The sequence below is a fragment of the Bombina bombina genome, chromosome 6, assembly GCF_027579735.1.
Source record: "Bombina bombina isolate aBomBom1 chromosome 6, aBomBom1.pri, whole genome shotgun sequence".
Classification (NCBI taxonomy): domain Eukaryota; kingdom Metazoa; phylum Chordata; class Amphibia; order Anura; family Bombinatoridae; genus Bombina; species Bombina bombina.
The window spans coordinates 239,870,296-239,882,766 of NC_069504.1; the positions used below are offsets into that span (position 1 = coordinate 239,870,296).

Sequence of the window (12,471 nt, forward strand, 5' to 3'; positions counted from 1 at the left end):
TCTGTTCATAGTTCCCAAAAAAGAGGGAACGTTCAGACCAATCTTAGATCTCAAGATCTTAAACAAGTTTCTCAAGGTTCCATCGTTCAAGATGGAAACCATTCGAACTATTCTTCCTTCCATCCAGGAAGGTCAATTCATGACCACGGTGGATTTAAAGGATGCGTATCTACATATTCCTATCCACAAGGAACATCATCGGTTCCTAAGGTTCGCATTCCTGGACAAGCATTACCAGTTCGTGGCGCTTCCTTTCGGATTAGCCACTGCTCCAAGGATTTTCACAAAGGTACTAGGGTCCCTTCTAGCTGTGCTAAGACCAAGGGGCATTGCTGTAGTACCTTACTTGGACGACATTCTGATTCAAGCGTCGTCCCTTCCTCAAGCAAAGGCTCACACGGACATCGTCCTGGCCTTTCTCAGATCTCACGGATGGAAAGTGAACGTGGAAAAGAGTTCTCTATCTCCGTCAACAAGGGTTCCCTTCTTGGGAACAATAATAGACTCCTTAGAAATAAGGATATTTCTGACAGAGGCCAGAAAAACAAAGCTTCTAGACTCTTGTCGGATACTTCATTCCGTTCCTCTTCCTTCCATAGCTCAGTGCATGGAAGTGATCGGGTTGATGGTAGCGGCTATGGACATAGTTCCTTTTGCGCGCATTCATCTAAGACCATTACAACTGTGCATGCTCAGTCAGTGGAATGGGGATTATACAGACTTGTCTCCGAAGATACAAGTAAATCAGAGGACCAGAGACTCACTCCGTTGGTGGCTGTCCCTGGACAACCTGTCACAAGGGATGACATTCCGCAGACCAGAGTGGGTCATTGTCACGACCGACGCCAGTCTGATGGGCTGGGGCGCGGTCTGGGGATCCCTGAAAGCTCAGGGTCTTTGGTCTCGGGAAGAATCTCTTCTACCGATAAATATTCTGGAACTGAGAGCGATATTCAATGCTCTCAAGGCTTGGCCTCAGCTAGCGAGGGCCAAGTTCATACGGTTTCAATCAGACAACATGACAACTGTTGCGTACATCAACCATCAGGGGGGAACAAGGAGTTCCCTAGCGATGGAAGAAGTGACCAAAATCATTCTATGGGCGGAGTCTCACTCCTGCCACCTGTCCGCTATCCACATCCCAGGAGTGGAAAATTGGGAAGCGGATTTTCTGAGTCGTCAGACATTGCATCCGGGGGAGTGGGAACTCCATCCGGAAATCTTTGCCCAAGTCACTCAGCTGTGGGGCATTCCAGACATGGATCTGATGGCCTCTCGTCAGAACTTCAAAGTTCCTTGCTACGGGTCCAGATCCAGGGATCCCAAGGCGGCTCTAGTGGATGCACTAGTAGCACCTTGGACCTTCAAACTAGCTTATGTGTTCCCGCCGTTCCCTCTCATCCCCAGGCTGGTAGCCAGGATCAATCAGGAGAGGGCGTCGGTGATCTTGATAGCTCCTGCGTGGCCACGCAGGACTTGGTATGTAGATCTGGTGAATATGTCATCGGCTCCACCTTGGAAGCTACCTTTGAGACGAGACCTTCTTGTTCAGGGTCCGTTCGAACATCCGAACCTGGTTTCACTCCAGCTGACTGCTTGGAGATTGAACGCTTGATCTTATCGAAGCGAGGGTTCTCAGATTCTGTTATCGATACTCTTGTTCAGGCCAGAAAGCCTGTAACTAGAAAGATTTACCACAAAATTTGGAAAAAATATATCTGTTGGTGTGAATCTAAAGGATTCCCTTGGGACAAGGTTAAGATTCCTAAGATTCTATCCTTCCTTCAAGAAGGATTGGAAAAAGGATTATCTGCAAGTTCCCTGAAGGGACAGATTTCTGCCTTGTCTGTGTTACTTCACAAAAAGCTGGCAGCTGTGCCAGATGTTCAAGCCTTTGTTCAGGCTCTGGTTAGAATTAAGCCTGTTTACAAACCTTTGACTCCTCCTTGGAGTCTCAATTTAGTTCTTTCAGTTCTTCAGGGGGTTCCGTTTGAACCCTTACATTCCGTTGATATTAAGTTATTATCTTGGAAAGTTTTGTTTTTAGTTGCAATCTCTTCTGCTAGAAGAGTTTCAGAATTATCTGCTCTGCAGTGTTCTCCTCCTTATCTGGTGTTCCATGCAGATAAGGTGGTTTTACGTACTAAACCTGGTTTTCTTCCAAAAGTTGTTTCTAACAAAAACATTAACCAGGAGATTATCGTACCTTCTCTGTGTCCGAAACCAGTTTCAAAGAAGGAACGTTTGTTGCACAATTTGGATGTTGTTCGCGCTCTAAAATTCTATTTAGATGCTACAAAGGATTTTAGACAAACATCTTCCTTGTTTGTTGTTTATTCTGGTAAAAGGAGAGGTCAAAAAGCAACTTCTACCTCTCTCTCTTTTTGGATTAAAAGCATCATCAGATTGGCTTACGAGACTGCCGGACGGCAGCCTCCCGAAAGAATCACAGCTCATTCCACTAGGGCTGTGGCTTCCACATGGGCCTTCAAGAACGAGGCTTCTGTTGATCAGATATGTAGGGCAGCGACTTGGTCTTCACTGCACACTTTTACCAAATTTTACAAGTTTGATACTTTTGCTTCTTCTGAGGCTATTTTTGGGAGAAAGGTTTTGCAAGCCGTGGTGCCTTCCATTTAGGTGACCTGATTTGCTCCCTCCCTTCATCCGTGTCCTAAAGCTTTGGTATTGGTTCCCACAAGTAAGGATGACGCCGTGGACCGGACACACCTATGTTGGAGAAAACAGAATTTATGTTTACCTGATAAATTACTTTCTCCAACGGTGTGTCCGGTCCACGGCCCGCCCTGGTTTTTTTTAATCAGGTCTGATAATTTATTTTCTTTAACTACAGTCACCACGGTACCATATGGTTTCTCCTATGCAAATATTCCTCCTTAACGTTGGTCGAATGACTGGGGTAGGCGGAGCCTAGGAGGGATCATGTGACCAGCTTTGCTGGGCTCTTTGCCATTTCCTGTTGGGGAGGAGAATATCCCACAAGTAAGGATGACGCCGTGGACCGGACACACCGTTGGAGAAAGTAATTTATCAGGTAAACATAAATTCTGTTTTTTTCAAAATTAGCGCTAGTTACATTGGGACACTGATATCTTTCAGGAATCCCTGAATATCCCTTGACATGCATATATTTTTTTTTTAGAAGACATCCCAAAGTATTGATCTAGGCCCATTTTGGTATATTTCATGCCACCATTTCACTACCAAATGCGATCAAATAAAAAAAATTGTTCACTTTTTCACAAATTGTTTCACAAACTTTAGGTTTCTCACTGAAATTATTTACAAACAACTTGTGCAATTATGGCATACATGGTTGTAAATGCTTCTCTGGGATCCCCTTTGTTCAGAAATTGCAGACATATATGGCTTTGGCATTGCTTTTTGGTATTTAGAAGGCCGCAAAATGCCACTGCGCACCACACATGTATTATGCCCAGCATTGAAGGGGTTAATTAGGAAGCTTGTAGGGAGCTTTTAGGGTTAATTTTAGCCTTAGTATAATGTAGTAGACAACCCAAAGTATTGATCTAGGCCCATTCTGGTATATTTCATGCCACCATTTCACCGCCAAATGCTAACAAATAAAAATAAAGCGTTACATTTTTCACAATTTTAGGTTTCTCACTGAAATTATTTACAAACAGCTTGTGCAATTATGGCATAAATGGTTGTAAAAGCTTCTCTGGGATCCCCTTTGTTCAGAAATAGCAGACATATATGGCTTTGGCTTTGCTTTTTGGTAATTAGAAGGCAGCTAAATGCCGTTGCGCACCACACGTGTATAATGCCCAGCATTGAAGGGGTTAATTAGGGAGCTTGTAGGGAGCTTGCAGGGTTAATTTTAGCTTTAGTGTGGGTATTAACCTCCCACATGACACATCACACCCCCTGATCCCTCCCAAACAGCTCTCTTCCCTCCCCCACCGCACAATTGTCCCCGCCATCTTAAGTACTGGCAGTAAGTCTGCCAGTACTAAAATAAGAGTTTTTTGGGGATTTAAAAAAAAAAAAAAGATAATTCTGCTCTGTAGGATCCCCCCTTAGCCCCCAACTTCCCTGATCCCCCCCCCCCCCCCCCAAACAGCTCTCTAACCCCCCTTTCGGCCTTATTATGCGCCATATTGGGTACTGGCAGCTGTCTGCCAGTACCCAGTTTGAAATCAAATATGTTTTTTATAACATTTTATTATTTTATTATTTTAAAAATAGTATTTTCTGTAGTGTAGCTACCCCCCCTCAACCCCCAACCTCCCACCCTCCCAGATCGTTAAAATTTGTAATGTTCCCACCCTCTCTCCAACCGAGTACCACCTTACAGTTGTTCCATAGTGTAGGGTTCCCACCCGCCCGCGCGCGCTCCCGTGCACGCGCGCGCACCCACGCACGCACTCGATCCCGCCCCCCTTCCCCACCGATGGCCGCCCACCCGCCTCCCTGGATCAGCTCCCACCCACCAACGAACATGGCCATTGATGGCCGATGCAGAGAGGGCCACAGGGTGGCTCTCTCTTCATCGGACGGCTAAAAAATGTTATAGCAGGATGCCTCAATATCGAGGCATCACTGCTATAACATGAAAGCAGTTGGAAGTGATCAAGATCGCTTCCACTGCTTTCAAAGACCAACGACGTACGGGGTACGTCCTTGGTCATTAACTGCATTTTTTTGCAGGACGTACCCCATACGTCGTTGGTCATGAAGGGGTTAATATAGATATACAGCTCAATACCCCGCCCTACACCGACCACTTCAAAAGTAAATTTTTCTGTGAGCTAACAGTTTGAATTGTTTTCCTATCAGCACTCTAGCTACAACAAAAGGTGCCCAATGGGGAGTGCGCTGATTGGAAAACAATTCAAACCTTTAGCTTACTGAAAAATTTACTTAAGTGGGCAGCAGATTTGAATTTCATATCTGTATTAAAATGTAAGTACTAGCGCATCTTTGTTACAACTGATGAATTAAACTCCATCTAAAATATCACTAACATTCCGGATCTGTTTTTATAAAGGGGAGAGTTGACCATCACTTTAAAGGAACTTAAAAGTCAAAATTGCAGAGCATGCAATTTTAAGAGGCTTTTTAATTTACTTATATTATTAAATTTACTTTCTTCTTTGAGTATCCTTTGTTGAAAAGCATACCTAGGTAGGCTTAGAAGCAGGGGATAAACACAGTTATACATAAACAATAGTGCAGTAATGAATGCTTTGACACAGTTTATTTTATTTTTGCGCTTTTATGTCCCTTTAAATTGTATTCTCTATCCTTTTTTAGTTCCTATTTTATATAACATATGACAAACTATCAGACTTTCCGTTGATGACTTGCAGATACTTAAAATGTAAAGGGGGATGTGTTTGATCCCTTTATGGTTTTTCCTATAGCAGTTAAATGTTTTTCTTTGCAAGTCATCAAGAAAATTGTATTATTAAAAGATGAAACGTGTGTGATATTGGGGTTCTATCACATATTATTTTGAATACAATTGGTGTAGTTATGTTAAACCATATAACAATGCTTAGTATCTCATCGTTGTGTAATTGCAGTTTCATTAACAATTGTTTAATTATCTTTTTTTTCAGGCAGGTGAAGCATCTCAAACAGAAACTGTCTCTGAAGAGCACAAAAGTCTGATTTGGACCCTGCTTAAACAAGTCCGTCCAGGGATGGACTTGTCCAAAGTGGTGCTTCCTACCTTTATCCTTGAGCCTCGTTCATTCCTAGATAAGCTGTCTGATTATTACTATCATGCGGATTTCCTATCTGAGTAAGTGATGAATACAGCTTTGGTTACATTTATATTTATTATGTTTAGTGGTTTAGTACCGGAAAGAAACTGAATGTGGTATGGAAGAAGAGAAGATACAAAAAAAAAGTCAAATTGCAAAGCCTTATGATGAATAGATGGTATCACAAAGCCAAGAAGGAAAGATTATGGGTTCTGAGACAATACTATTTTCTAGTTTTACATTTTCTTATTAAAAGAGAACTCACACTCAACGTATTACCTTGAACTCATACATCCCTTTTGTAGACCAAGAAAAAGTGGAGTCTAGCACTACAGCTATACTGACACTTAGAAATACATGTTCATATCTATTTTGTGACCATTTCTTATTTTATATTTGGTGGTATTAGGCAGTTGTACCCCTTTAAGCCATTACCAACTTACTCATAAGGTCTTAATGTTGTTGGAGTTTTGGAAAAACATTAAAACACGACATACATGTTTACAAAATAAGGGCTCAAAAAATGAGAATATTTATTAAAGCATATGGCATCAAAAGGAGCATTAAGCTCCAAAAAATATTATGCATTTGAAACAGCTCTACCTCTAAGCATGGTAAAATATTTAAGGGTATTGACATTGAGTTTAAAAAGCAGGAAATACGTGTTTCTCATTCTTAGGAATATATTGTTTACAGTGGTTGGTAAAGACAGCTCATACAGCTATGTTGGTGGACAAAGACACTTCAGACAAGAATAAAGACAAAATTATTTATATCATAGGGACCAGTGTTCCCTCTAAGGCCAGTTTTATGAGCAGCCCAGCAGTGAAACAGTTAATTAGAGCAATTACACTGCACAATGCAGACTGCAATGTGTGGTTCCCTTATTACCTGTTTCACTGCTGGGCTGCACACAGAATTATCCTTATAGGGAACACTGATAAGAACATTTATTTTAAAGGAAACAATGTTTTAACAAAAGAAAAAATGTTAATTTTCCTTTAGCAAAAGCTGAAACCTAAATCTTAATGGTATAAAACAATATATTTTGTTTTGTTGCTTGTCAGGGCTGCACTAGAAGAGAACGCTTACAGTCGAATGAAGAAGGTTGTGAAGTGGTATCTATCGGGATTTTATAAAAAACCAAAGGTCTGCTACTCTTCAATATGACAATTTGTCTCACAAGTTAAATGTGAAGCTTAGTTAAAAGTCCCCATTTTCTGCCTTAATTTTCAGGGTCTGAAGAAACCGTACAATCCGATTCTTGGTGAAACATTTCGCTGTTTATGGATCCATCCAAGAACAAACAGCAAGACATTCTACATTGCTGAGCAGGTAAATTGTTTTAAACCCCAAGTAGAGTATAAGAAAAAAAATAAGCTTTGCAGTTATATTTAAACCATATCCTGGTTGGACAAGACCATTTTGGAAATTTTTCAAATGCCCTTTTATTATCAAATGCTTTTCCTTTGAGTCATTTGTTACAACTGGGATCCCCTGCACATTTGATAATAAATGTAAATTAGAATTTGATCTGCAGACTTATAGCTATGCCAGACATAAAATTCAAAATAATATTTATGGTTTAACCCTTAAAGGGACACTGAACCCAAATTTGTTCTTTCCTGATTCAGATAGAGCATACAATTTTAAACAACTTTCTCATTTACTCCTATTATCAAATTTTCTTAATTCTCTTGGTATTTTTATTTGAAAAGCAAGAATGTAAGTTTAGATGCCGGCCCATTTTTGGTGAACAACCTGGGTTGTCCTTGCTGATTGGACAGCACCAATAAACAAGTACTATCCATGGTTCTGAACCAACAATTTGCTGTCTCCTTAGCATAGATGCCTTCTTTTTCAAATAAAGATAGCAAGAGAACGAAGAAACATTGATAATAGAAGTAAATTAGAAAGTTTCTTAAAATTGCATGCTCTATCTGAATCATGAAAGAAAAAAATTGGGTTCAGTGTCCCTTTAAGTCTCTGGACAAAGGAAATTCAGCAATTTATAGATGTTTACTATGTTTAAAGATAAATAAGACCTTCTACAATGACTGATAATAGTATCAAGAATGACTGACCAAATCTGGCCAGTTAAAGGGACGTAAAATACCTTGATATTGTAACATAAAATGCTTCATTATGCATTACAAATTTTGCAGTATACTACAGTGTTATTTATTTTGCCCCTTAACGTGTAACTTAAAATTGTGGGTTTTCCAATTCTGAGAACACAAAGTCTCAAAGACTCCAGACCTCACAAGCCTAACCCAGCTACATATCTGTCATGGGGGATCAGATAAAGAACTGCAAGACAATAGAAGCTTTGCTAGTCAGATGATCGTGACTAGCCTTGTCCTAGTAGCAAGTCTGGATTTTCTCCTTCAAAAAGTGTTGGGGAGAGTTATGTTAGTGAAAAAACATCAGTGTTAATCTAAAAACGTTTTACACCTGACTGATAAGTTAATATAATGCAAAACAAGATGTTAATGTTCCTTTATACAAGCTAAATAAACATCCGTACATTTAGTTGCATCCTTTTACCTGGGCTGAGCCTTAGTGTGACGTTCTTGTAATGATTAAATCAGCTGGTAACAAATGCAGAGGTGTTGGATTAAAATAGATCATTTGCTTTGCACGTCAACTTTCCTGTGTGAAAATGAACTGCTCATAAGAATCTTGGAATCAAGAAAATGACTGATACTTTTAGCATTAAAGGGACAGTCTAGTATAAATTAAACTTTCATTATTCAGATAGGACTTTTAATCAACTTTCCAATTTACTTTTATCATCAAATTTGCTTTTTTCTCTTGGTATTCTTAGTTTAAACTAAACATAGGTAGGCTCATATGCTAATTTCTAAGCCTTTGAGGGCTGCCTCTTATCACATGCTTTTTAAATCTCTTTTCAACACAAAAACACAGAAAGTACACATGGGCCATATAGATAACACTGTGTTCAGGCACAGGGGGTTATTTAAGATTTAGCACAAAACAATGCTAAATGTAAGACAATAGATAATAAACAGTCACAGTCAGGTAATCACAGAGGTAAAAAGTATATTAATATAACTGTGTTGGTTATGCAAAACTGGGGAATGGGTAATAAAGGGATTATCTATCTTTTAAAACAATAACAATTATATGTTAGACTGTCCCTTTAAGTGTTAACCCGTGCCTTTTTGATAAATATATGTATTTTTACTCTCTAGGTATCCCATCATCCCCCAGTATCTGCCTTCTATGTCAGTAACCGAAAAGATGGCTTTTGCCTGAGTGGGAGCATTTTGGCCAAATCCAAGTTTTACGGTAAGCTGTTGCCAGAATAGGATAAGGTGGGAAATACATGTCACACATCAGTTTCTGAGTTTCTCTTGTAAGGTGTATCCAGTCCACGGATCATCCATTACTTGTGGGATATTCTCCTTCCCAACAGGAAGTTGCAAGAGGACACCCACAGCAGAGCTGTCTATATAGCTCCTCCCCTAACTACCATATCCAGTCATTCTCTTGCAACTCTCAACAAGCATGGAGGTAGTAAGAGAGAAAGTGGTGAAATGTAGCTGTTATTTTGCTTCAATCAAAAGTTTATTATTTTTAAATGGTACCGGAGTTGTACTATTTTGTTCCAGGCAGAAAAATAGAAGAATCTGCCTGTGATTTCTATGATCTTAGCAGGTTGTAACTAAGATCCATTGCTGTTCTCACACATGACTGAAGAGAGAGGTAACTTCAGCGGGGGAATGGCGTGCAGGTTATCCTGCTATGAGGTATGTGCAGTTAAGATTATTTTCTAGAAGATGTGAATGCTAGAAAAATGCTGCTGTTACCAAATTTATGTAAGGTAAGCCTGAATACAGTGATTTAATAGCGACTGGTATCATGCTTACTTTCTGAGGTAATACTCTTTTATATTTACAATATTAAATGTTTGCTGGCATGTTTAAACGTTTTTATATATACTTGGTGATAAAACTTTATTGGGGCCTAGTTTTTTTCCACATGGCTGGCTTAAATTTGCCTAGAAACAGTTTCCTGAGGCCTTCCAATATGTTACTATGTGTGGGAGGGGCCTAATTTAGCGCTTTTTTGCGCAGTAAATTTTACAGACTGAGACATCCAGCTTCCTCCAGGAGTCCCCTGAATGCTATAGGACATCTCTAGAGGGCTCTTAGGCTTTCCAAAATCGTTTGTTGGGGAAGGTAGGCCCACAGCAAGGCTGTGGCAGTTTGGTGTGCTGTTAAAAAAACGTCTATATCGTTTTTTTGATCCGTTTTTTTAACTAAGGGGTTAATCATCCATTTGCAAGTGGGTGCAATGCTCTGTTAGCTTTTTATACACACTGTAAACATTTATCACCAGAGGAATCTGACGAGGGGGAAGTTATGCCGACTAACTCTCCCCACGTGTCAGATCCTTTGACTCCCGCTCAAGGGACTCACGCTCAAATGGCGTCAAGTACATCTAGGGCGCCCATAGCGTTTACTTTACAACACATGGCGGCAGTCATGGATAATACACTGTCAGCGGTATTAGCCAGACTACCTGAATTTAGAGGAAAGCGAGATAGCTCTGGAGTTAGATGAAATACAGAGCATACTGACGCTTTAAGAGCTATGTCTGATACTGCCTCACAATATGCAGAAGCTGAAGAAGGAGAGCTTCTTTCTGTTGGGTGGTGTTTCTGACTCAGGGAAGATGATGCAATTTGATTCTGATATTTCTACATTTAAATTTAAGCTTGAACACCTCTGTGTGTTACTCAGGGAGGTTTTAGCTGCTCTGAATGACTGTGATACAATTGCAGTGCCAGAGAAATTGTGTAGACTGGATAAATACTATGCAGTGCCGGTGTGCACTGATGTTTTTCCAATACCTAAAAGGTTTACAGAAATTATTACTAAGGAATGGGATAGACCAGGTGTGCCGTTCTCTTCCCCTCCTATTTTTAGAAAAATGTTTCTAATAGACGCCACCACACGGGACTTATGGCAGACAGTTCCTAAGGTGGAGGGAGCAGTTTCTACTCTAGCAAAGCGTACTACTATCCCTGTCGAGGACAGTTGTGCTTTCTTAGATCCAATGGATAAAAAGTTAGAGGGTTACCTTAAGAAAATGTTTATTCAACAAGGTTTTATCCTACAGCCCCTTGCATGCATTGCTCCTGTCACTGCTGCCGCGGCGTTCTGGTTTGAGTCTCTGGAAGAGGCTTTACAGGTAGCGACTCCATTGGATGACATACTTGACAAGCTTAGAGCACTTAAGCTAGCCAATTCTTTTGTTTCTGATGCCATTGTTCATTTGACTAAACTAACGGCTAAAAATTCTGGTTTTGCTATTCAAGCGCGCAGAGCGCTATGGCTTAAATCATGGTCAGCTGACGTTACTTCAAAGTCTAAGCTGCTTAACATTCCCTTCAAGGGGCAGACCCTATTCGGGCCTGGTTTGAAGGAGATTATTGCTGATATCACTGGAGGAAAAGGTCATGCCCTTCCTCAGGATAGGTCCAAATCAAGGGCCAAACAGTCTAATTTTCGTGCCTTTCGAAACTTCAAGGCAAGTGCGGCATCAACTTCCTCTAATGCAAAACAAGAGGGAACTTTTGCTCAGTCCAAGACAGTCTGGAGACCTAACCAGACCTGGAACAAAGGTAAGCAGGCCAAAAAGCCTGCTGCTGCCTCTAAGACAGCATGAAGGAACGGCCCCCTATCCGGTAACGGATCTAGTAGGGGGCAGACTTTCGCTCTTCGCCCAGGCGTGGGCAAGAGATGTCCAGGATCCCTGGGCGTTGGAAATTATATCCCAGGGATATCTTCTGGACTTCAAGGCTTCCCCCCCAAAAGGGAGATTTCACCTTTCACAATTATCTGCAAACCAGATAAAGAGAGAGGCATTCTTACACTGTGTACAAGACCTCCTAGGGACAGGGATAGGGATTTTACTCAAATCTGTTTGTGGTTCCCAAAAAAGAGGGAACCTTCAGACCAATTTTGGATCTAAAGATCTTAAACAAATTCCTCAGAGTTCCATCATTCAAGATGGAGACTATTCGTACCAACCTACCTATGATCCAGGAGGGTCAATACATGACTACAGTGGATTTAAAGGATGCTTATCTTCACATTCCGATACACAAAGATCATCATCGGTTTCTCAGGTTTGCCTTCCTAGACAGGCATTGCCAATTTGTAGCTCTTCCCTTTGGGTTAACTACAGCCCCAAGAATTTTTACGTAGGTTCTAGGGTCGCTTCTGGCGGTTCTAAGGCCGCGGGGCATAGCAGTGGCCCCTTATTTAGACGACATCCTGATTCAGGCGTCAAACTTCCAAATTGCCAAGTCTCATACGGACATAGTGTTGGCATTTCTGAGGTCGCATGGGTGGAAGGGGAACGAGGAAAAGAGTTCTCTATCCCCCTCACAAGAGTTTCCTTCCTAGGAGTCCAGGTTATCAAAACTTCTAAATTCCTGCCGTGTTCTTTATTCCATTCCTCGCGCTTCGGTGGCTCAGTGCATGGAAGTAATCGGCTTAATGGTAGCGGCAATGGACATAGTGCCGTTTGCACGCCTACATCTCAGACCGCTGCAACTCTGCATGCTCAGTCAGTGGAATGGGGATTACACAGATTTGTCCCCTCTACTAAATCTGGATCAAGAGACCAGGGATTCTCTTCTCTGGTGGCTATCTCGGGTCCATCTGTCCAAAGGTATGAC

General features: G+C 41.1%; 1 protein-coding gene across 4 annotated transcripts in view; it reads left to right on the forward strand.

The window, feature by feature from the left end:
- Nucleotides 1-12,471, forward strand: part of OSBPL8 (oxysterol binding protein like 8) — a 760,079-nt gene that overhangs the window by 703,506 nt on the left and 44,102 nt on the right. For all 4 annotated transcript variants that reach the window (XM_053716764.1, XM_053716766.1, XM_053716765.1 and 1 more), the window contains 4 exons: nt 5,610-5,794; nt 6,824-6,905; nt 6,993-7,091; nt 8,972-9,068. In XM_053716764.1, coding sequence (XP_053572739.1) covers nt 5,610-5,794; nt 6,824-6,905; nt 6,993-7,091; nt 8,972-9,068 — 463 coding nt within the window. The remainder of the gene's footprint in view (nt 1-5,609; nt 5,795-6,823; nt 6,906-6,992; nt 7,092-8,971; nt 9,069-12,471) is intronic.